This window comes from Mustela nivalis (genome assembly GCF_964662115.1).
Source record: "Mustela nivalis genome assembly, chromosome: 9".
In the NCBI taxonomy this organism is placed as follows: Eukaryota; Metazoa; Chordata; class Mammalia; order Carnivora; family Mustelidae; genus Mustela; species Mustela nivalis.
The window spans coordinates 72,062,864-72,086,918 of record NC_139028.1 but is presented as its reverse complement, the minus strand read 5'-3'; the positions used below and the strand labels follow the sequence as shown (position 1 = coordinate 72,086,918).

Below are 24,055 nucleotides of genomic sequence, written 5' to 3'. Positions count from 1 at the left end.
TACCAAGTCCTTAAAAGTAAAAAAATTGGCATTTTTCTTGACTTTCCTGTATGGACAGTATTTCAAGGTAACCAAATAGCCCTAGTTCATTGAAAAGTTGTGTTTTGGGTTTTTTTTTTTTTTACAGAAATGACACTGATAAATAACTAGAGAGCCACCATTTTGTAATTCCTAATAAAATGGATTCAGACTACCATCCTAATAGATACAATTATTAGATAAAATATTGATGAGAACCCCAACGATCAGTCTTAAAGTGGGACAAGCAGATATTGTGGGCTTCCTGATGTAACATGAAGCACACAGTAGCACGAAAGTAGCAAGAAAGTATTCTTGCCAGAAGAGTCTGATGGAATCTGAATCTAATCAAACCTCTAAAGCCAAGCTTCATTTCTAGAAAATGGGGTAGGGGGGTAGACAAAGCAAATGGCACTACAAGGAAGAAAACACATAAATCCAGAATGTAGGCATAGTCTATACAACAACTGACCTAATGTGATAGTCTGTACATGTCAATGTGGCTAGACTTCAGTCCCTAGTTATTTCAAGCAAACACTAATCTAAGTGTTGCTATAAATGTATTTTTTCTATGCAATGAAGTCCATAGTCAAGTGACTTTAAGTAAGGGAGATTATCCTACATAATCTGGATGGGTCTTTTTCATCAGTTGAAAGAATTTAAGAGCAGAACGGAGGATGTTCAGAAAAATTCTGTGCATAGTGGTTTCAGCTCATGCCCAGTTTCTGCAAGAAGGTAGTAGTATGATAAAAGGAGGGGGAGAAGGACTATTCTCAATTAAAAGAAATTTCAACTATAACAATCAAAAAGTAGTGAGAGTACAGGGGTGCCTGGGTGGCTCAGTGGGTTAGGCTGCTGCCTTCGGCTCAGGTCATGATCTCAGGGTCCTGGGATTGAGTCCCGCATCGGGCTCTCTGCTGGGCAGGGAGCCTGCTTCCTCCTCTCTCTCTTTCTCTCTGCCTGCCTCTCTGCCTACTTGTAATCTCTGTCTGTCAAATAAAATAAATAAAATATTTCTTTAAAAATAGTAGTGAGAATACAAATTATTTTTTTAAAGATTTTATTTATCTATTTGACAGACAGAGATCACAAGTAGGCAAGAGAGGCAGGCAGGGAGAGAGGAGGAGGAAGCAAGTTCTCTGAGGAGCAGAGAGCGCAATGTGGGGCTCGATCCCAGGACCCTGGGATCATGACCCAAGCCGAAAGCAGAGTCTTTAACCTACTGAGCCACCCAGGTACCCCAAGAGTACAAATTTATTACCTGTAAAGGACATATTTTAGATAACCTGAGAAATATAATTATGAACTTGCTGCTTCTAGTCCTTGTTTTCCATGTAGCAGAGTGATAAACTGACCCCGGTTTCTGTCTCTGGGAGAAAACTTTGTCATTTCCCATTGGTCTGTCTGTGGCAACAAGGACCCAAAAGACCAAGGTGGATAGCTTCCAGGCTTGGAGTAAGTATTCTCGTTGTTGTTCTTGAACTTTCTGACTTCATTACCCCTGGCCCTGTCAGTATACATTGGCTTGATCTTTCCTTGCGTTATACATGATAAAGGTAAGGTTTGAGTTTTGCATTTGCATAAGGAGAAACATGACTTCTTTGTTCTGCAGTTATTAGGCCTTCCTGGCTTAGGGAAAAAAAACAAACAAAAAAACAGACTTCCAGCTAGAAGATTTTAAAGGAGAGAGGCAGCCGACTGATAGTATTACAACACTGATGTGACAGCTAGGGAAGAGAATGTTAACTTGTCTCCAAGCCAAAAAAGGTTGTCAGAGAAGTAGATTCCTCTGATTTCAGTAAGGCAGAAAGTGTTCAAAGGAAAAGCAAGTAAGGACAGAGGAGTTGTTGGCAGGAGAATGGGAATTCCTGAGGTCAAACTGAGGTAGCTAAGGGAGAGAGGAAGCTAGTTTGGAGTGAGTGAAGATGAGGTATGCCAAAGCAGAGTGAACTATAAAGAGTTACAGAGATCAGTGACCGTAGGCCATAGCAATAAAGGATTGTGGGGGAGAGTGTTAGGAGGTGGTTTGAAATGACATGGTAATAATGGGAATAGGCAGTATATAAAATGACTCTCCTCAAGATCCAGGTAGATCTTTGAGGCAATAGGATGGTAAAATCATCCATTTAAAGTAAGTTCCCAAACACTGGGTTCCATTTTCTTGATATGTTCTGGCCTAATACTGAACACCAGCACCTTTATGGTATAGACTTAATAAAGACAATGTTTTAAGTTGCTTGGTTTGGCAGCAAGATACAGGATGGACTGAATAAATATGTTTCAGAATAAGTTGATTGGCTAAGATGTTGCTATACTAATCTATCTATCAGATACCAAGGAACTTATATTGAGATGGTAATATGGAATGGGTTAAGCGCAATAGTAGAAATATAATGAAGTAAATAAAACTTGTGGTTCTGAAATCAGATAGTGGATTTGAATCCCTGCTCTACCATTTATGAGCTACATGAACTTGGGCAATTTATTTAACCTTTGTAGGACTGTTTTCTATAAAATTGAGATGATATTGATATCTATCTTTTAGAGCTATTGTGAGGCTTATGTGAGATAATACATATAGAATACTTTTGGTACCTGGTACACACTAAGAACTAAAAAAAAAAAAAAGGATAAAAAAATAAAACTAGAAGAAATTATAAAGAAAGTACAGAACAGCATGACAGAATGCTTTAGGAGACAGAAAGAAATCTCTTCATAAGTTTTAGCCTGGGAGACCAGAAGGTATACTGAAGCTCCTTTGATAAGGAGGTTGTTGAATTCAGGTGCCCATTACTGTAGTTATTCATTCCTCTGGGAGATACTCTATATAAATACAGAAATACAGGATTAGAACACTGATGAAGGATAACAACAGGCAATGTTGATTAGGAAATTATCTGAATACAGATGATAATTGAAGTTATGAGTGCCTGAGTTCCTCAAATTTTCAAAAATAAAAGCAGAAAACTGAGGACAGAGCTTGAGAAGAAACAACCAGAAAAGACATAAAAACCTTAAAAGGGGGTTACCTGACTGGTTCAGTGAGTTAAGCCTCTGCCTCCGACTCAGGTCATGATCTCGGGGTCCTGGGATAAAGCCCTGCATTGGGCTCTCTGCTCAGCAGGGAGACTGCTTCCCCCTGCCTCTCTGCCTGCCTCTTTGCCTACTTCTGATCGATTTCTCTCTCTCTCTGTCAAATAAATAAGATCTTTTAAAAAATGATAAATTTTTTAAAAAGCTCAAAATGCATCATCCTAGAATATGATGAAGGTCTAATCTTAATTACAGGTAGCCAGTTGTTCCTCTGTATTCTACACTAATATAATTAAAAGCAGTAATGTATTGAGGAAAAGCACTACACTAGTGGCCAGGAAATCTGGATTCTAATCCAGTTTAGTTAATTTGCTCTGTGTTCCTTAGGTGAATCACTTGTCATCTTTGGAGCTCAGTTTCCTCATCTACAAAGGAAGATTGTTGGACTAAATGATGTATTAGTTCTTTTAACTTCATGATTTTTATGAATAAATATAGGAAGTTTAAAATGTTTATAATCCAAAATCACTCAGGGCCTTCCTCATATTTTCTCACGGTCCTGTCACAGATGTTTAATAACCTTACAAAAAGCAGGAAGCATTCAACATATTTTCCTAGAAAAAAAGTTTCAAAAGTCTCTCAGATTTTCCTGGTCTTCACTACAGAGCTCTGTTTACTACAATTTTATTGAAGCCTCTATATATTTTTTAAAGGTTTTGTTTATTTATTTGACAGAGAAAGAGCACAAGCAGAGGGAGCAGCAGGCAGAGGAAGAGAGAGCAGCAGGCAGAGGGAGAGGGAGAAGCAGGCTTCCCACTGAGCAGAGAGCCTCATGCAGGACTCTATCCCAGAATCCTGGGATCATGATCTGAGCCGAAGGCAGCCACTTAGCCAACTGAACCAGCCAGGCATCCTGAAGCCTCCGTATTTTAATGGATAAATACCTGTGTAAAATATGAAAATATGAATACATATTACAAATTATAAGATTCATTGCAAAGGGATCCATTCCTCTTATAAAAGACTTAACTTAGTGGTTTCTTCTTCCATAACTCTTGCTATTTATATTTACAGTTCCCTACAAACACTTTCCTATACCTTTTTTATATGTAGGAAAAATAAAGGTTTCCTTAGCTTGCTACAAAATGACTTTGTAATTCCTATCTCAGAATTTCTAATCTCTTCTATTACAATGTTTAAGATAATCCTTACTACTCTCTTAAGGTTTTATTATTTTAGTTAAATCATTATGCTTTGGCAAATTCAGGGGGAAAAGCTCTTATGATGAGAAGAAATTATCTAGAGATGTTGATAATAATACTAATTTTAAAATATATTAATCTTGCAATCTCTCCTATAGTGCAATCTTCACTATACTCTCTATGAAATATAAAAAGGACTACTTGAATTTTAAAGCAATGCAGGGATAGTCTGACTCCCAGGCTCAGATTAGGCTGGAACATAAAGCCTTTTAAACTTTAAATGGGTTGTTTTTCCCTCCCAAATTTATGAGGTATAATTTGCATATAATAAACTGCGTATGATAAAAATATACAATCTGAGAAGTTCTGACATATGTATTCATCTGTGAAACCATCACTACAATCAAGAAAATTAACATGTCCCTCGTTACAAAATGTTTCCGCTTTGTGATTCCGCCCTCCCTCCCATCCCAACACCTCATTTTTCATCCCTCCCATCCCACTGATCTCCTTTTATCACTATAAATTGGATTTTTCTAGAATTTTAAATCAAAGGAATCCCACAGTTTGTATTATTCTTTTTTGTCTGGCTTCTTTCACTCAGAAATCTATTCTGAGTCTATCATTTGTTCATTCTTTCTTATTGTCAAGTAGTATTCCATTGTATAGATATACCACAGTTTGTTTCCATTCACCAGTTGATGAGTATTTGGGTTGTTTCTAGTTTGGACCTATCACAAATAATGCTGAAATGAGTATTTATAGTCTTTGTGGGTAAATACCTAGGAGTGGAATGGCTTTATCGTATGATAGGTGTTATGTTTATTTTAGCTTTTAAAGAAATGGCCAAATTTCCAATTTAAGAAATGGTCCGACTTTCCAAAAATAGTTACATGATTTTATATTCTTAAAATGCAGTATATAAAAATTCCAATTGTTCCACATCCTTGTCAACAATTTGTATGATCAGCCTTTTTAATTTTAGCCATTCTGTGACCAGGGTGCATGGTGATACTTCATGGTACTTCTACTTTGCATTTCCCTGATGACTAATGATGTTAAGCATCTTCTCATGTGTTTGTCATCAATATATCTTCATCAATGAAGTGTCTTTTTTTTAAAAAAAGATTTTATTTATCTATTTACAGACAGAAATCACAAGTAGGCAGAGAAGCAGGTGGGGCGGGGTGGCGGGAGCAGGCTTCTCGCCAAGCAGACAGCCCAATGTGGGGTTCGATCCCAGAACCCCAAGACTACAACCTGAGCCGAAAGCAGAGGCTTCAACCCACTAAATTATCCAGGTGCCCCGATGAAGTGTCTTGTTTAAATTTGATGGCCAATTTTAAAATTTTGGTTCTTTGCTTACTGACTTATAATTACAAGTTCTTTGTATATTCTGATAGAAGTCATCAAATATATGCCTTGCAAATACCTTCTTCCACTCCATGGCTTGCCTTTTTACTCATGTTTTGAAAAGAAGTTTTAATTCTGATAAAGTAAAATTTGTTGATTTCTCCCTTCTACGATTTATGCTTTTTGTGCCATATTTAAGAAATCTTTGCCAAATCCAAAGTAACTGTGTTTTTTTTTTTCTTATACTGTTGTCTATGAGTTTTAGAATTTGGAGAATTTAATTGATATTCCTGTTTCTTCAACTGTAAAATGAAGGTATTAATAATACCTACCTCGGGCGCCTGGGTGGCTCAGTGGGTTAAGCCGCTGCCTTCGGCTCAGGTCATGATCTCAGGGTCCTGAGATCGAGGCCCGCATCGGGCTCTCTGCTCAGCAGGAGCCTGCTTCCCTCTCTCTCTCTCTGCCTGCCTCTGTCTGCTTGTGATCTCTCTCTGTCAAATAAATAAATAAAATCTTAAAAAAAAAAAATAATACCTACCTCATAGGATTGCTATGAGGTTTAAACTAATACCTTTAAAGTACTTAGAATAGGTCTTGTTCTAATGATCAATAAATATTATCCATTATTAGAGGGCAGGATTAATTCTTCACAGGATAAATCTACAAATGACTGAAGGACGGGTGCCCAAACATTAAGAATTATAAATAGTTTAAATTAGTTGCTAAGTAGCTTAATTTAGTTTAATCTACCTTAAGTAGTTTAAATCTGAGTTTAAGTCCTTGCTCTGCTGTTTACTGGCTATGTAACTTTGAGCAAACTACTTAAACAAGAGCAATGCCTGGAAGGTGACCTAGTATATAGTGTGTGGCCCACAACACACTGTGTGTGTGTGTGTACACACACATACTATACATGTTTAAGGGACAGCGACAGTATCACCAGCATGTGTTCATAACAATCGCTGCCACCTATGAGATGCCATCTGTGAGATGGGGACCCTGTGCTAATTACTTCCCATACAGTCTTCTACTGTATAAATTGGATTTTCTAGAATTTTATTTTTTTCTAGTCTTCTACGCTTCCTAACTGCAGCTAGGTGAGTATAACTGGCCCACTCCGGGTCAAGTAACAAGATTACCTTTGTGTAGCTATGACCAGTGGGAGGTTGGAGGCCTAATAAGGCGGGGTTTGGACTCCAACCCCGGACCAAACCCGGGATTTACAGTGCGGCCTTTGTCGACAGCTGGGCCCTCGACAGCTGCTGGGGCGATGTCTCCAGGAGAGGCGGCAGCCGGCCAGGCCAGAGGCAAGTCCACCTCACAGGGCCGCGCCTCAAGGAGTCTGCCAGGCGAGGCTTCACCCGGCCCCTCCTGGGCCGCCACCCTCCCCACTCAGACGGCCTCAGGGAGCTCGGGGGTCGAAGGTTCTCAGACAAAGCGGCACGCGAGAGCGGGAGCCAAGGACTGTCGGGAGAGGTTGGCCACCGTTTCCAGGCAACACGCTGGGGGGGGGGGGCGGGGGCAGAGCTGCTGCGTCACTGAGGTGCGACCCGGTCGCGGGCCAAGGGGGAGTCGCCGCCGCCTGCGGGTCTGAACGGCGGGCTGAGGCGGAGCTGTCACTGCCGGAAGCGCGATGCCTTGAACCTGGGGTGAGCTGCCCAGGGCCGTCCTTTCGCCATTTCCCTTCCTTGTTGCTCCAAGACCCTAGGGCTGGGAAGAGAGACACCCGCCGGTCCTCTGCTGCCGGGAGGCGCTTCACTGGGGAAACAGGCCTGGCCCCGCCACCCTTCCTAGGCCTCGGCTTAGGGCGCAGCGCTGGCTTGGGAGGCCCTTCCGTGGACGCTATGTCCCCAACCAGTTTCCAGTGACCGGGGCTGCAGATGTCTTGTCCGGTAGGAAGGGTGATTCTGGGGAACCAGGAGAGAGTGTTTCCTCCTCGAGCCGGGAACCGCTTTTGAATATTGCCGCCGGCGCAGTCAGTGGGCCAGCGGACGTAGCTGTTGGTTAAAAGTGCAGGTGCGCTTGAGGAGGGGCACAGGCGGCTACGATGGCCAGAGGGTGGCGGGTGTACTTAGCAAACACACCGATGCTGCGGAAACCTGTGTGCCCCTGCCGCACTCGACATCCCAGATTAGAAACCCTTGCCTCGGGCGATAGCTCAGAAATGGCCAGGTGGGTCTGCGGAGCCGGTCCCCGGTTGCTAAATTACCTTACACTGCCGGTCCTCCCAAAGGGCTTGCCTGATCGAACCGGCTACCTTGGCCCGATCGGAGACAAAAAGTTATCTTGCTAATATTTGTAGTAACTATTCTTGGAAAGGAAGCCTTCTGTGTTAGCGTTTGCAGTGATTTATTCTTTTATGTGTATTGTGTTACCAAATGTGGATTTACTGCTGTTACTCAAACTTATCCCTAGCCCTTTTATTAAATTACAGTCTACGTTCATATTCCAGCCCTGTCCTAATTCATGTTGCCAAATGATTTAGTTCTTTCCTCTGGTATATTTATAAAGCTGCCTTAACACTTACTGTGGTTTGTAAGTCTTAGATCTTCTGCATAAAGTTATTTTTCTGCTCTTGTCTGTCCATTCAGAATTTCACCTGGGCTATGAGGTGCCATGGATCAACAATCCTAAATAAGTAACCTCTATACTGAAGTCACTCCTAAGAAATGATGCTTTCTGAATTGAAAACTCAAAAGTAGTATGGATTTTTGTCCTTCCCTTTTATTCTCCCTGACTGTGGTTTCTAAGTGGTTTCCTCCAGAATATGATCCTAGGTTTCAAAATGTGTTCTTTGTCATTTGGTGTAAGTGAACTGTGTAAACTGATCCTGATCCTTCTTACTTCATGTCTAGCGTTTAGCGCTAAACACTTAACACTCTTCTGTTCCCCTTCTCCCAAAAAGGCAGGGGAAGTCCAGAGAAAGTTCTTACAAGTCTAGTTAGTGTGATTTTCTAAATATGAAATGTATTTAGCAAGCACAGCAGTGCTATCAAAAATCCATAGTCTTAATCTCAAGTACTCTCTTTTGGTAGTTTTTCTTTCTTTAATTTTTTTTTTTTTTCTTAAGATCTTTGAGGGGCACCTGGGTGGCTCAGTGGGTTAAGCCTCTGCCTTTGGCTTGGGTCATGATATCGGGGTCCTGGGATGGAGCCCTGCATAGGGCTCTCTGCTCAGCAGGGAGACTGTTTCCCCCTCTCTCTGCCTGCCTCTCTGCCTACTTGTGATCTCTCTCTCTCTCACACACATAAATAAATAAAATCTTAAAAAGAAAAAAAGATCTTTGAGCCCAGAACAAGTATTCCAGCTCCTATAGTAACTGGTCTAATTATTTCCTTATGAACCTGTTAATAGCTGCTATTAATTTCTTGTCTTGCAGACCAGCTAATATCTGGTTACAGATCTAGAATTTGATTAAGCAGTGAGTAGTAAAATAAATAGTACCCTTAAGGATCTAGTTTTTAGAACTTAGTTTTTACCACTAATGTTAAAGCTAACTTAACAATGAATGTAGTTGATGATTATTTCAATTATAAATATCATTTTTGTGAGTAAAGAAGTAGATACAAAAATTCATGGAGAACAGATTTCAGAGAGGTTTTCTAAATACTACAGTACTTGTCATCTAGTCATTTTACTGTACTTTCAGGCTTCTTAGCTTTGCTTTAATCCTTTTATGAATGGATATGGTTTAAACATTCATGGAGCTTTTGGCTTTGTTTCATTTTTTTGTTTTGCCAGTTACCCATGATGTGATTTTTATATCTTTGTAATGAATATTTGAACTACAACAATTCATTTGTTAGAAAAAGAAGTGATCGAGTGTATTTTACCACCCACTAGAGAATGTGGCATTTTTGGAATTCTTGATATTCTTATGAGTTTCAAAATAACATTTATTCTTTACTTAGAAAATCCTTCAATCCTGGTTTTTTGAAAGCACATTACAGACATACCTTGGAGATAATGCAGGTTCAGTAACAGACCACCACAGTAAAGCAAATATTGCAGTAGAGCGAGTCAAATGAATTTTTTGGTTTCCCAGTGCATATAAAACTTACGTTTATGCTATACTGTAGTCTATTAAGTGCAACAGCATTATGTCTAAAAAAAAAAAAAAAGTATATGCCTTAATTTAAAAAATACTTTATTGCTAAAAAACGCTAACCATCATCTGAGCTTCCAGCTAGTGATAATTTTTTTTTTTTTTTTTTGCTGGTGGAAGGTATTACGTCAGTGTTGATGGCAGTTGATTGGTCAAGGTGATGGTTGAAGGTTGGAATGGCTATGGCTATTTCTTAAACTAAGAAATAGTTTATTTCTTAAACTAAGACAGTAATGAAGTTTGCTCATTGATTGACTCTTGTTTTCATGAATGATTTCTCTCTAGCTTGTAATGTTATCAAAATTGGAGTCAGTTTTCAAATTGATTTCTCAAATCCTACCATTGCTTTACCAACTAAGTTTATGTAATATTCTAAATCCTTTGTTTTCATTTAAACAGTCTTCACAACATCTTCGCCAGAAACAGATTCTATCTCAGGAAACCATTTTCTTTGCTCATCCATGAGAAGCAACTCCTCATCCATTGAAGTTTTGTCGTGAGATTGCAGCAGTTCAGTCACATCTTCAGGCTCTACTTCTAATTCTTGTTCTCTTGCTCTTTCCACCACATCTGCATTATCTCCTCCACTAAAGGCTTGAACCCCTCAAAATCATCCATGACTTTTAGAATCAACTTCTTTTTTTTTTTTTTTTTAATTTATTTGACAGAGATCACAAGTAGGCAGAGAGGTAGGCAGAGAGAGGAGGAAGCAGGCTCCCTGTTGAGCAGAGAGCCCGATGCGGGACTCGATCCCAAGACCCTGAGATCATGACCTGAGCTGAAGGCAGTGGTTTAACCCACTGAGCCACCCAGGCGCCCCTAGAATCAACTGCTTGCAAACTGCTGTTCACATTGATATTTTTATCTCTTCTACATATCATGAATGTTCTTAATGGCATTTAGAATGGTGAATCATTTCCAGAAGGTTTTCATTTGACTTTGCCCAGATCCATCAGAGGAATTGCTGTCTTGTGGTGTCTTGTCTTATAGCCTCACAAAATGTTAACAAATAAGACTTGAAATTACTAATTGATCCATGAGCTATAGAATGGATGTTGTGTCAGCAGGCATGAAAACAATATTAATCTCATTGTACATCTCCATCAGAGCTCTTGGGTGACCAGGTGCTTTGTTAGTGAGCAATAATAATTTGAAAGGAATCTTTTTTCTGAGCAATACCTCTCTACAGTGGGCTTAAAATATTCAGTAAGCCATATTGTAAACAGATGTGCTGCCATCTGTTTACAATATGAACTTTATTGTTCCATTTTTAGAGCATAGGCAGAGTAGATTAAGCATAATTCTTAAGGGCTGTAGGATGACTGAAAAGGTAAATGAGCACTGGCTTCAATTTAAAGTCACCAACTACAGAGGCTCCTGGATGGCTCAGTTGGTTAACCATCTGCCTTCCACTCAGATCATGATACCAGGGTCCTGGGATTGACCTTCTCCCTCTCCCTCTGCCAGCTGCACCTGCTTGTACTCTTTCTCTCTCAAATAAATAAATAAAATCTTAAAACAGTAAATAAAGTCACTAACTGCACTAGCCCCTAATAAGAGAGTCAGCCTGTCCTTTGAAGCTTTGAAGCCAGGCATTAACTTCTCCTTTCTAGCTATGAAAGTCCTAGCTGACATCTTCTTCCAGGAGAAGGCTGTCTCATCTACCCTGTATGTCTGTTGTTCAGTGCTACCACCTTCATGACTTACCTGAGATCTTCTGGATAACTCCCTGCAACTTCTGTTTCAGCACTTGCTGCTTTACCTTGCACTTTAATGTTACAGAGATGACTTCTTTCCTTAAACTTCACAAACCAACTTATGCTAACTTCAGACTTTTCTTCTGCAGCTTCCTCACCACACACCGCCTTCTTCGTAGAATTGAAGGGGGTTAGGACTGTGCTCTGGATTAGGCTCTGGCTTAAGGGAATGGTGTGGCTGGTTCGATCCTCCATCTAGACCACTTAAACTTTCTCTGTATCAGCATTGAGGCTGTTTCACTTTCTTATCGTTTGTGTTTTCCCTGGAGTAGCACTTTTAATTTCTTTCAAGAACATTTCTTTTGCATTCATAACTTGGTTAACTAGTACAAGAGGCCTAGCTTTTGGCCTATTTCAGCTTTTGGCATGCCTTCTTTGCTAAGCTTAATCAGTTCTAGCTTTTGACTTAAAGTGAGACAAGTGACTCTTCTTTCACTTAAACACTTAGAGGCTGTTGTAGGGGTATTAACTGGCCTAATTTCAATATTGTTGTGTCTCGGGGAATAGGGAGGCTAATGTACAAGGAAAGAGATGGGGGAACAGCTAGTCTGTGGAGCAGTCTGGATATACATAATATTTATCAATTGAGTTTGCTATCTTACATGGGTGCAGTTCATGGCACCCAAAAACAGTCACATTAGTAACTTCAAAGATCCCTGATCACAGATTATTAAAACAAATATAATAATAATGAAAAAATTGGAAATACTGCAAGAATTACTAAAATGTTACAAGAAATGAAGTGAGCAAATGCTTTTGCTCCAAATAGATTTGCCCAATGCAGGGTTGCCACACACTTTCAACTTGAGGGTGGGGGGTAAGAGGCTATATTTGTGAAACACAGTAAAACCATGTGCAGTAAAGCAAGGTGTGCTTTTATATCCTGCCAGAAAGTACAAAATTATAGTTGGCATAGTAGTATGAGACCTGCTAGTTCTTTGAATCTTTTTACTGGAGATTTATCTTGCTGAATTCTGTGTCAGTAATTGGCAAATTATATTCCTATGCTGAATAGCATGATATGCTGCATGATCTAGAGGTAATTATTTGATAATATCAAATAATGAATATTTCTTAACTTATATACATGTTAATTTAGTGATACATTTTTTCAATTTTATATTTTTCTTATATTTTTAAAATTTCAACTTCTCTCCAACTGATTAATAGATGAATGAACAAATTAGCAAGTCAAAAGAATACTAAGTGAACAATAATAAAAAACTGTCAACTATATTTATTATATCTGTTCATAAACATTTATTGTATGTTTATGTATCTACCAGAAGAGAGAACACAGCTTCTGTCCTCAGGAAGCCCACAGAGAGGGATGGTCAAGTGACCTAACTGATGATATGTGCTATTTTATAAAAGAATGTGCCGAGTCACCAAAGAGGGGCACTGAAAAACCTGTGGCGGGTGGCTAGAGGGTGGCCACAACAGACTGTTTTTGTGAACGTGCCCCCTTGGTTTGTTTTTATAATGCATATAGATCACAGAGCCATATTTTTATGCTAGTGATGCATATTAAAATTAATCATTATCATTATTCTATGGTATTCAAAATGAATTGTAAATTCCAGACCCTGTCCACTGAAGCAGGTTAAGAACCACTGCCCAGGCTCTCTTAGTGTCTAAATAGTGTCACCTTTTAATCAAGGGAGTTCGTGATTAGGTTTCCCAGATACCAACTGCAATTACAGGATAAAAAGTTAATATGCTGCCTCAGATTTTAAACCTTATTCAAAGTTAGACCATCAGATCAAAACAATGCAGAAACAAAGGAATCATTTTCTAACTCAATAAATAAGTGACCGTGACTTCTTTTTAAATATCTGTCTGGTAGGCACATTGGTTAAATTATTACATGTTTTCTTAAATATTAAGATCATGTATTTCAAAAGTTTAATTTTTTTCTTTGTTAAGTGTGTAGGCGTAATTTAAAATTTTCAGTCTAGTTAGTTAGAATTTTTTACAGCATTTGGATTGGATTCGTACATAAAAGCTGGAGAGAACTTAAGTTTCACTTTGGGAATGAAATACTAGGTTAGAAGTCACCTACTCTATTTCTCACCCAAGCAAAAATCTTCTCTAAAACTTTCTTATTAGATGAACTTCTAATCTTTAAACACCTCCACACTTCCAATGAAAACAAACTGACATACAAGAGGGCCCTTAATACCTTTGGATAATTGTGGATGATAGGAACTTTTTATTTGACCTGAATTTGCCTAATTCACACTTGCCATTCTTTTCACTGTAACTATATAAAATAAATCTTTCTTCCTCTTCTACATGAAATATCTCCAAATGTTAGAACAAACCTGTTGGTTGTTACTGAATTATTATCTAGAATAAGTCACTTTTCCCCCCTTTTCTAGATCCTTAGCATCTTGTATACTCTTCCAGTTATGTTAAAATGATTAATGTACTTTAAAAATGTGACTGCCTGGGGTGCCTGGGGTGGCCCAGTCGGCCAACTCTTTATTTCAGCTCAGGTCATGATCTCAGGTTTGTGAGATCAAGCCCTGCATCAGGCTGTGGACTGGGCATGGAACCTGCTTAAGATTTCCCTCCTCTTCGGTCCCTCCCTCACCTGCCCCTGCCTTAAAAATAAAAGTAAATAAATAAATAAATAAACTTTTAAATGCCTAGAGCTGATTACAGTACTTCACTGTAGTAGACCCATTACAGAGCACAATAGGACTAGGGTCTTGATCTGGACATCTGCTTCTAGCAAGAGTTTAGGGCTATTTTAACATCATCTTGTCCTTATTTTTTTTTTTTTAAAGATTTTATTTGTTTATTTGACAGACAGAGATTACAAGTAGACAGAGAGGCAGGCAGAGAGAGAGAGAGGGAAGCAGGCTCCTGGCTGAGCAGAGAGCCTGATGCGGGACTCGATCCCAGGACTCTGGGATCATGACCTGAGCCGAAGGCAGCGGTTTAACCCACTGAGCCACCCAGGCACCCCATCTTGTCCTTATTTTACTGCTGACTTATTTTAACTGAAACCTTCAGACTTTATATTTTAATTGCTTTTAAGCACATGTTATCTTGTGTGTTTTTGTGCAGTTGACTTTTCAAAACATTCAGGGTTTAACTTTTAGTCATATATGACACAACTTATTCCATTTCAGAAAATCATTATCAGTTTCAATCTTGATCCTAGGACTCAGTGGACACTATTCATTCAGACCAATTTTAGCCATCTACTTTGATGGACAGGCTTGCAGGCTTGTTTCAGGTCGTCAGTAAAAAGGTAAACCATCTCTTGGTACCAGTCTCCCTCTCTCTCTGCTTTAGTCACTCTAGCCCTTTTTATTAACTCTCAGGCACCATGCTCCTTCATACATTAGACTTCTGCCTATAACCTCTGCCTAAAATGTCCTTTCCTCTCCCTGCTTTTGCCCCTCTTTGGCTAACTGATCTCAAGTAAAATGTTTGCTTAAGGATTTCCCTGACAAAACACTAGGTCAGACCTCCCTTTCATAGGCTTTTGTAGCACCCTGTACTTGTTTGGCTTAGCTTTTTTCATCTTATAATGTATTTATTGGTGTGATTGTTGTCTCTTCCCCGCTTTATCATATGTTCCATAATGGCAAGAACCATGTTTGTTTGTTTGTTTGTTTTCTCACTATTGTATCTCCATGGCCTTAAAAAGGCCATTTACCAACACCAGTTTACAACCCCAACTCCTAATGATGTTTTAAGATATTTTATACATTTATATTTTATGCATTTGAAATTAGAACAAGAAAAATAAGGACAAAATGTACATGTCTATGTGTGGTATATGTCAGTATGAAGTTACTGCCTTCTTGGGAAAGACTTATTTTAACATTCTTCTACTTTCCAAATTATAAATGGTTCTTTTTAAGTTTTTTGTTAAGTTTTGGGGTATTTTGTCTATTTTTGGAAACTGTCTTTACTGAGAATAAAAATAAATGTGTAAACCATGGGACTTTGGTATTTTACTAGACTATGAAACCAGAAATTAATGTTGAATACCCTAGAGACCATCTAAGATCTTTCTCTTTGGATACAGTTGCTATGAATCCACTTGGCTATATTTAAAATACATAATTTCGCCTTCAGAGATTTTTTTGGTGACATGGGTCTTCCTCAATGACTTCCTTTCATTTAACTCTGTAATGTAATATTTATTGTTGCCAAGTAGGTTCAGATTCAAAACAGTAATTGTTGGGTTTTCTTTTTTAGGTATAATTTTACTTTTCCTTTATTTAATGTGACTGAAAGAATAAATCTCAAGAACAGTAACTTAAATTTTAATACCAAAAGCAAATTTACATATTTATGGTTACTGAAAACTCTTATTGTAAATGGTTTTATATTTTAGAGTTAAACACATTTCATAAATATGTATAAAAATATAAATAAATAAAATATATAAATAAATTTTATTTACTTATTGTAACTAAATAAGATATAAATAAAAATATAAATCAATAAAATATGAATAGGTATTAAAAAGAGTTAGACCTTTATTATTTTTTAATTAAATAATAACACAGATTTCCTGGTACACTTTTCCTATAAAATTGTTACTATTTAACCAGCTTTATATGAGCATTAATTTGTGTGCAATAAAAATGATAGTTTTTGGTGAGTTGATAAAATGGAATTTCTTGGGGAGGGGAATCAGATAATTTTAATTGTAATTCTTTTTTCTTCTCTTTTTAAAAATATTTACTTATTTATTTTAGAGAAATAATGCACGTGCGAACATGTATCCTCACATGCAGGGGCGGGGGCAGAGGGAGAGAGAATCTCAAGCAGAGTCCCCCCTGGGGAGCAGGGCTGATCTCACCACTCTGAGAAAATGACCCCAACTGAAATCAAGAGTGCAGCTCAATCAACTGAGCCACCCAAGCACTCCTGCTTTTTTCTTCTTCTAACTTTACATTACAAAAAAACCCTATCAGCTATGTGACTTTGTTATTTTAACCTCTCTGTGCTTATTTCCTTAACTATGCTGTTTCTTCATCTATGAAATGGTAATTATGGGGATTTAAATGACTGTTCATGAATACATGTAAAGTGCTTAGAAGATTGTCTCTTCAGAAGATCCGCAATGGGAGTGATCAAAAGTATTAGCTTTTACTATTAGTAGTAGTATTTGTGATGAACAGGGATTTTCATATTAAGTTACAGAATAAGTCAGCATAAACAAAAATACTAAACTTTATTTTCTATTTTAACCATATTCTCAATACTTAATATTCTGATAAATCATTATTTACCAAAGGAAAAAACTATGTGGAATAAACACATTCAATTCTTCTCTAGCCACAATTCATAGACTTACATCTTTCAAGACTTTAGTTTTTCAATAAATGTTTTGTGATTACTTTTTAAAGTCAATTCAACAACTTATTGATCTATATTGATAGTAGATTATTAAAGTAGTAATCTAGCCTTTTAACTAGAATATCACCTTCATACTTAGAAAACTAATTTTATAAACTCGAAGTTTAAAACACCTGGAAAAGTTGAAAAGCAAAAATGCTGTCTTTTTTTCTATCCTCAGCAGAAAATGGGAGGTGGTTAAATTACCTAATATTTTAGGGGCACCTGGGTGGCTCAGTGATTTAAGCCTCTGCCTTCGGCTCGGGTCATGATCTCGGGGTCATGGGATTGAGCCCCGAATCGGGCTCTCTGCTCGGTGGAGAGCCTGCTTTCCCCCCACCCCCGCCTGCCTTTCTTCCTGTCTGTGATCTCTGTCAAATAAATAAATAAAATCTTAAATAAATAAATAACCTAATATTTTAATTTTCTTTGGTTTTAAAACCAAAAACCTGTTTAATTTTATATATTTTACAATCAAAAGTAAGCTGCACACTTACAAATAAAGTAATTCAACTATAAATGTTATCTGGCTGATGTAATTATATATGATTATATATCTTCATATATCATAGTGGTCAAGAATATGAACAGTATATCCTATGACCCAGCAATTGCACGACTGGGTATTTACCCCAAAGATACAAAAGTAGTGATCTGAAAGGGCATGTGCACCCCAATATTTATAGCAGCATTGTCCACAATAGCCAAACTATGGAAAGAGCCTAGAGGTCCATCAGCAGATGAATGGATAAAGAAGATGTGGTATATATACACAATGGAATACTATGCAGCCATCAAAAGAAACGAAATCTTGCCATTTGCAATGATGTGGATGAAACTAGAGGGTATTATGCTGAGCAAAATAAGTCAGTCAGAGAAAGACAGTTATGATCTCACAGATATGAGGAATTTGAGAAACAAGACAGAGGATCATAGAGGAAGGGAGGGAGAAATGAAACAAGATGGGACCAGCAAGGGAGACAAATCGTAAGAGGCTCTGAACCTCAGGAAACAAACTGAGGGTTGCTGGAGTGGAGGAGCGTGGGAGGGGTTGGGTGTCTGGGCAATGGACATTGGGGTGGGTAGGTGCTGTGGTGAGGGCTGATTAATCATCTGTACTTCTGAAACAAATAATACATTATATGTTAATTTAAAAATATATATATGCATTTTTAAATATATATATATATATATATATATATAGTCATTTAGGGACACCTGGGTGGCTCAGTCCAATAAGCGTCTGCCTTCTGCTCAGGTCATAATCCCATGATCCTTGGATCAAGCCCCAGAAGGAGGCCTGGGGCGAGGTGGGAGTGGAGGGGGTTTCTGGAGATGATCTCTTTAAAACAACAGTGGCTATGAGGTTAGACCTGGGGCACCTGCTTTCAGAGCTGCCTCTCCCTTTATCCCCAGGAGGCAGGAAGTCCCCGTGCCTGCAGATATCTGAAGATACCTCCTTTATGCGTTTCTTGGAGTGGGGAAAGAGCTTCCCCCCCTGAAGCCAGTTCCCCTGCCAATGCAAGGTGCTCCCTTGTCTGGGTGGGAGTTCCTGCTGTGCCACTTCCTCTCTGCAGCTCTGGGTGGGTTTCCTACACTCTACACCCAGTTCTCCACATTTAGAGGGATAGCATCTACCTCTCAATGTGGCTATGAGGGCTGCCTGATACACGGCAGGTGTTCAATAAACACTGGTTGTGGTCATTAGTGTTCAAGCCAAAAAAAAAAAAGAGAAGCCTGCTTCTCCTTCTCCCGCTGCAGTCCCCCTGCTTGTGCTTGTACTCTCTCTCTTTCTCTGTCAAACAAGTAAATAAAATTTGTTTTAAAAATCATTAAAAAATAAAAATATAGTCATTTAAATAAATCCCACCTTAGACACATTTAAGTCTACTGAACTCTCACTTAAAGGTATTCCTAGTTTTTCTTATTTTCTTGAAGTGATGAGTATATTGCTGTTTTTATAGTGTATATAAAAGTAACTTTTGTATATATTTGACAGATAACTATGTGAAGCAACATTGTTTCTGGATTTCAAGACATCCTTTCATCATGGGACAGCAGTTTTCAGATCAGACACAGTTGGTTCTTAACAAGTTACCAGAAAAAGTAGCAAAACATGTCATATTGGTTCGAGAAAGTGGCTCCTTAACTTATGAAGAATTTCTTGGGAGAGTAGCAGAACTTAATGATATGTAAGGCTTGCTCTTTTTCATTTTATTTTTTCTACCTGACATGCCCCACATGCTATGACTATGTAAGAGGTAACCAGAAATATTGATTGGTAAGACTGAATGGTTCAGTAGCAGCAGGCAATTATATATTGAGTACCTACTGTAAGACTTGCTATGTGGCTATTTTAAAACACATATAGGAACAATGAACCAAACAAACTTCAAATTGAATTTTAAACACAGGCTTATAAATTGATTCTTATTTGAAAGCACTAAAGGTATGCAAAATAGAAGAGAATAAGCCAATTAGCCACTCTAGAAAAAGCTTCCAGGTATAGTCAAAGGGCACTCAGGTTTCTATACATCAGCCAATTCATCTAGTTAATAAATAAATCTTCTGTGTTTGTTCACTGAGCATTATTTTTGCCAGAGAAACACATAAGTAGTAATAATTCATTTGTCACCACCAAGGTATTTTTAATTAATATTTTCTAATTAGCTGTACCATCTTCAAATCTCTTTAACACTTAAATAGATTTCTAAGATGGAGTTTAAATTTCTCTGCCTTCTAAAAGTACGTATCTAATAGAACTGTGCCTTTTCTTTGTGAATTTTTCCTTTATTATATCAGTTTTTATACTAATCTCTATAGAAGCTATTAAAATAGAATCTACTGTTACTATCCAGTCATGAAGAATAAAGAATGTCTTAAAAGCTAGTTATCTTAGAAGATAGTTTCTTTTAGAAACATCAGATTTTCTCTGAAACTAATAATACATTAATGTTAATTAATTGAATTTAAATTTTTTTAAAAAGAATTTAAAAAATAAAAAGAAACAGTGGATATCATTCATTTAAAAAAAAAAAAAGGAGAAAGAAAGAAATCCTGTATGGATATATGGATGGATCCTGTATGAATATACATATAAATTCATAGAAAATGAACTGTTAAGTATACACACTAAGTTTGTGGGAAATTGGTGAAAAGGGAGGCAGGAAAGGGAGATTGTACATTTTACTGTGTATAATTATGTATTGTCTGATCTTTTATAATAAAAATATAGTCATAAAACTCTGGCATTTTATTTATTTATTAAATTATCCAAATGGTAATATTTGAGGCATTACTTCTGGGACCATATTCTTAAGGAGTAAAAATGGATTAAGAATTTAATAGTATCGTGAATGGAATGCTTTTTAAAGTTTATTGTTTTGATTCTGATGAAGAATAGTCGATGACATTTGCCATCCCTTTAGAGTCTTGGAACTTATATACGTAAACCATCTGTTCTTTAAATTTTTGCCTTTTGGCTTTAAATGCCAGATAAGTCATGTAAAAGGATACACAAGGTAAGCTTACTGTGTAGTACAAAAATGACGGTAAATAATATCTTCCTTTTATTTATTTAGCGTAGGACCTTGACTGGATTTAGTTCTTAAAACTGATTTCCATGGGTCATATTTGGGCGTTTCACAAGGGCAGTGCTGCCTGAGAATTATAAAGCTAAATCTATACAGAAAAAGCATGGCTTGATAGCTAGAAATAGCTGGGTACTAGCGCAGATAAATTACTTCCACTGGCAGACTTTGCTACCTAGGGCTAGTTGCTTCATTGTCAGTGGCCTCTAGTTAGCTGTACATCGTTTAGTTCAAAGGTGATATCGCCACTGGTGCTCAAAGAGAAATGTGACTAATGATAAAAGGGAGCCACAATACTTAAGTATATATTTGATCTAATTTAAATTTGCATTAATAAGAAGATACTGAATCATCTTCTAAAAGTTATATTTTTATGCTAGAATCCTATGGCTCTCTAAATTAAAATTACTCTGCTAGAGGAAAACAGCAAAGCTATATTTAAGGTGTCTCAAAATCATTTGCTTTGATCCAGTCCCAAATTGTAAAAAAAAATTTCAGAGTGGTGTGTGTTGTTTAAATTAGGACTCAACCAAGAGCAAGATTTTTTCACACTTTATACATCTAAGGCAATAGTCAAAATGTAGGTAAGTGAAACTAGCTAAATTTCTTCTTTAAGTACCTGATTCCTTGGACATGTTTTTTCTAGATGTCTTTGTTAAACATTTAAAAAGCCGTTGAGAGAGGCACCTGGGTGGCTCAGTTGGTTGAGCAACTGCCTGTGGCTCAGGTTGTGATCCTGGAGTCCTGGGATCGAGTCCCACATTGGCCTCCTGCTCAATAGGGAGTCTGCTTCTCCCTCTGACCCTACCTGGTGTCATGCTGTCTTTCTCATTCTCTCTCTTTCAAATAAATAAAATCTTAAATAATAATAATTAATAATAAATAAAGTAAAAATCATTAAGAAAGGGCATACAAAGATTTGTAAATATCCTGTCAGCTATGCCGTTGATGTTAAAAACTTAGTTGTATGTTTATAATCAAAACATTTCCATCCCAGTGTTTAAGAATCTACTATGATCAATATTGTTATCTGTCTCTGTATTTTCTTCAAATTTTTTTTCTCTGTTTTAAAGTGTTTCTTGAATCTGGTTTCATAGCTCCATTGTTTTATAAGACTTTTCATAAAATTAGCAAATGTGTTTTCTCTTTGCAGAACTGCTAAAGTGGCTTCTGGCCAGGAAAAACATCTTCTCTTTGAGGTACAACCTGGGTCTGATTCCTCTGCCTTTTGGAAAGTCGTTGTACGTGTGGTCTGTACCAAGGTGAGAATGATAGAGACTTCCAACTCTGAACTTAAATTCTTTTGGTGATTAGAACCACATTTAATAGTGTAGTATACTAGAAGTAAATGTTAATAATTTGTTAATTATTAACATTTATTTGTAAAACTCTATAAAACACAGTTTTGTTAGTGTTATTGCCTTCCCAGTTAACTGTTGGAATCTCATTGGTTATACAGTTGCCATATAGCAGAGATTTTTATAATCAAAGGAGGTGGTAGTAACCTCTTACCCTTCTACCTCTCTTTTCGGATTTTAGCTGGCTGTGGAATCCTAAGGTAATACCCTACTTAGCTCTAAGATGACTCCTTAAAAATTAAAGTTACCTTGGGAGATCATTTCTTTTAAGAAGAATAGCTTTATTCACTTAATAATTTAAAAATCCATTAGAAAGATTTGAGTATTTTAAAGTTTTGTGTTTTGGTTTTTGTGTGATTTTTCATTTCTGTTTTTAGAAATATTTAAGTTACAGACTGGATTTTTCACCATCAGTGTACTCTCTTTTAGTTGGTTTTTAAATCTTAGGTGATTGAGTATTGCTAAAAAACATAATAGCAGCTGTCATAGAGTATGAGTAAGACTCATCCACCAATGGGTAGATTAGAGAGGTGGTAATTAATCTTTTTGAGGCCATAAACCTTTTGTTGAAAATGAAGCAATGCATTTTATTAGGCCTTCTCCTACCCCAACTCCTGCCCTAAAGCCAACAATAAAACCACCCATATGCATTTAATTAATAAATTGAGCATTCATGAGTGCCCTGAATTCCATTCCTGATCAATCTGTAAAGAACTACTGGGTAAGAACATCTTTTTTCTTTAGTGTCATGGACCCTGGAGGTTACGCAAATAATATGCCATGTTTTCCCAGTGGGTCGATTGCCAGTACTATGCTTTAAGTGTAGAAGGATTGATTATGGATATTTGATCAAATTAGATGTTCTAATCAACTTAAGTAGTAAAAGAACTTTAAAGAGTTTAGAGAAGCAAAGACTGAGAGATGTTAATTCCATACTTGGCTAAGTGCCTGAAGGTGAATGGCACTTGTTAAAGTTTACAGTTGATTTAGAGAGAATACACAACATACTTTAATACCATTTAGCTCGGTCTATCCATACTAAACATTTACTTATGTTGATTATTTTTTATAAACAAATAATGTATTATTAGCCCCAGGGGTACAGGTCTGTGAATCGCCAGGTTGACACACTTCACAGCACTCACCATAGCACATACCCTCCCCAATGTCCATAACCCCACCTCCCTCTCCCTACCCATCTCCCCCCAGCAACCGTCAGTTTGTTTTGTGAGATTAAGAGTCTCCTGCAGTTTGTCTCCCTCCCAATCCCATCTTTTTTCATTTATTTTTTTCCTATTCCCTAGACTCCCCACATTGCATCTCCACTTCCTCATATCAGGGAGATCATATGATAGTTGTCTTTCTCTGATTGACTTATTTCTCTAACCTTAATACGCTCTAGTTCCATCCATGTCATCACAAATGGCAAGATTTCATTTTTTTGATGGCTGCATAGTATTCCATTGTATATCTATACCACATCTTCTTTATCCTTTCATCTTTTGATGGATATCTAGGTTCTTTCCATAGTTTAGCTATTGTGGACATTCCTGCTATAAACATCCAGGTGCACGTGCCCCTTCGGATCACTACATTTGTATCTTTAGGGTAAATAGCCAGTAGTGCAATTGCTGGATTATAGGGTAGCTCTGTTTTCAACTTTCTGAGGAACTGCCATGCTGTTTTCCTTATGTTGATTATTTTTAAAATCCAGATGTTAAAGAACAATATGATAGCTGTCAGAGAACCATCATTAAAAATTTTTGTATTTATTACAGAGGTAGCTAATGTGGTACTAGTGTGGGCAGCAGTGTAACTTTATACAGTGTATAATATGTTACAAATCATAGTAACAGAACTCACACTGAAATACCGACAACTTGATCCAACATCCTGTTTGCTATTTATACTTGGATTCCTAGACTCAAAACTTGTATACCAAACACATATTATGTCCATTTTCTGGGGTTTTTTGCTTGTTTTTGTTATTGGGTTTATATTATATTTATATTAAATTCATTAGGGTTTTTTCTTTTTACAGTGTTATTAATTCACATACTCTCTAAAGAACTCTGGGAATCCTCAGCTTTTGACTTTGCAAAGGAATAAAGTAAAGAAGAAATGAAGAACTGAGCTAAAAACCTGTAAAATATATTCAGACAGGCTCAGTATCTTCCATACTCCCATCATCCCACAGCTGCAAATTTACATGGCACATAATGTTCAGGATTATATGAAAGTAAACTTCAAAGGACACAAGGGTGAATTT

The 24,055-nt window shown here is 37.4% G+C and overlaps 1 protein-coding gene across 4 annotated transcripts in view; it reads left to right on the top strand.

The window, feature by feature from the left end:
- The first annotated feature begins 6,772 nt into the window (after positions 1 to 6,772).
- The window catches only part of RNF141 (ring finger protein 141), a 34,646-nt gene continuing 17,363 nt past the window's right edge, over positions 6,773 to 24,055 (top strand). Inside the window, exons 1-3 of one of the 4 annotated variants that reach the window (XM_082683128.1) lie at positions 6,773 to 7,255; positions 18,838 to 19,030; positions 21,582 to 21,690. In XM_082683128.1, coding sequence (XP_082539254.1) covers positions 18,888 to 19,030; positions 21,582 to 21,690 — 252 coding nt within the window. In that variant the 5' untranslated portion in view covers positions 6,773 to 7,255; positions 18,838 to 18,887. Of the gene's footprint in view, positions 7,623 to 18,837; positions 19,031 to 21,581; positions 21,691 to 24,055 lie in introns of all 4 variants that reach the window. The other 3 variants (XM_082683130.1, XM_082683129.1, XM_082683131.1) reach the window with 3 other exon arrangements.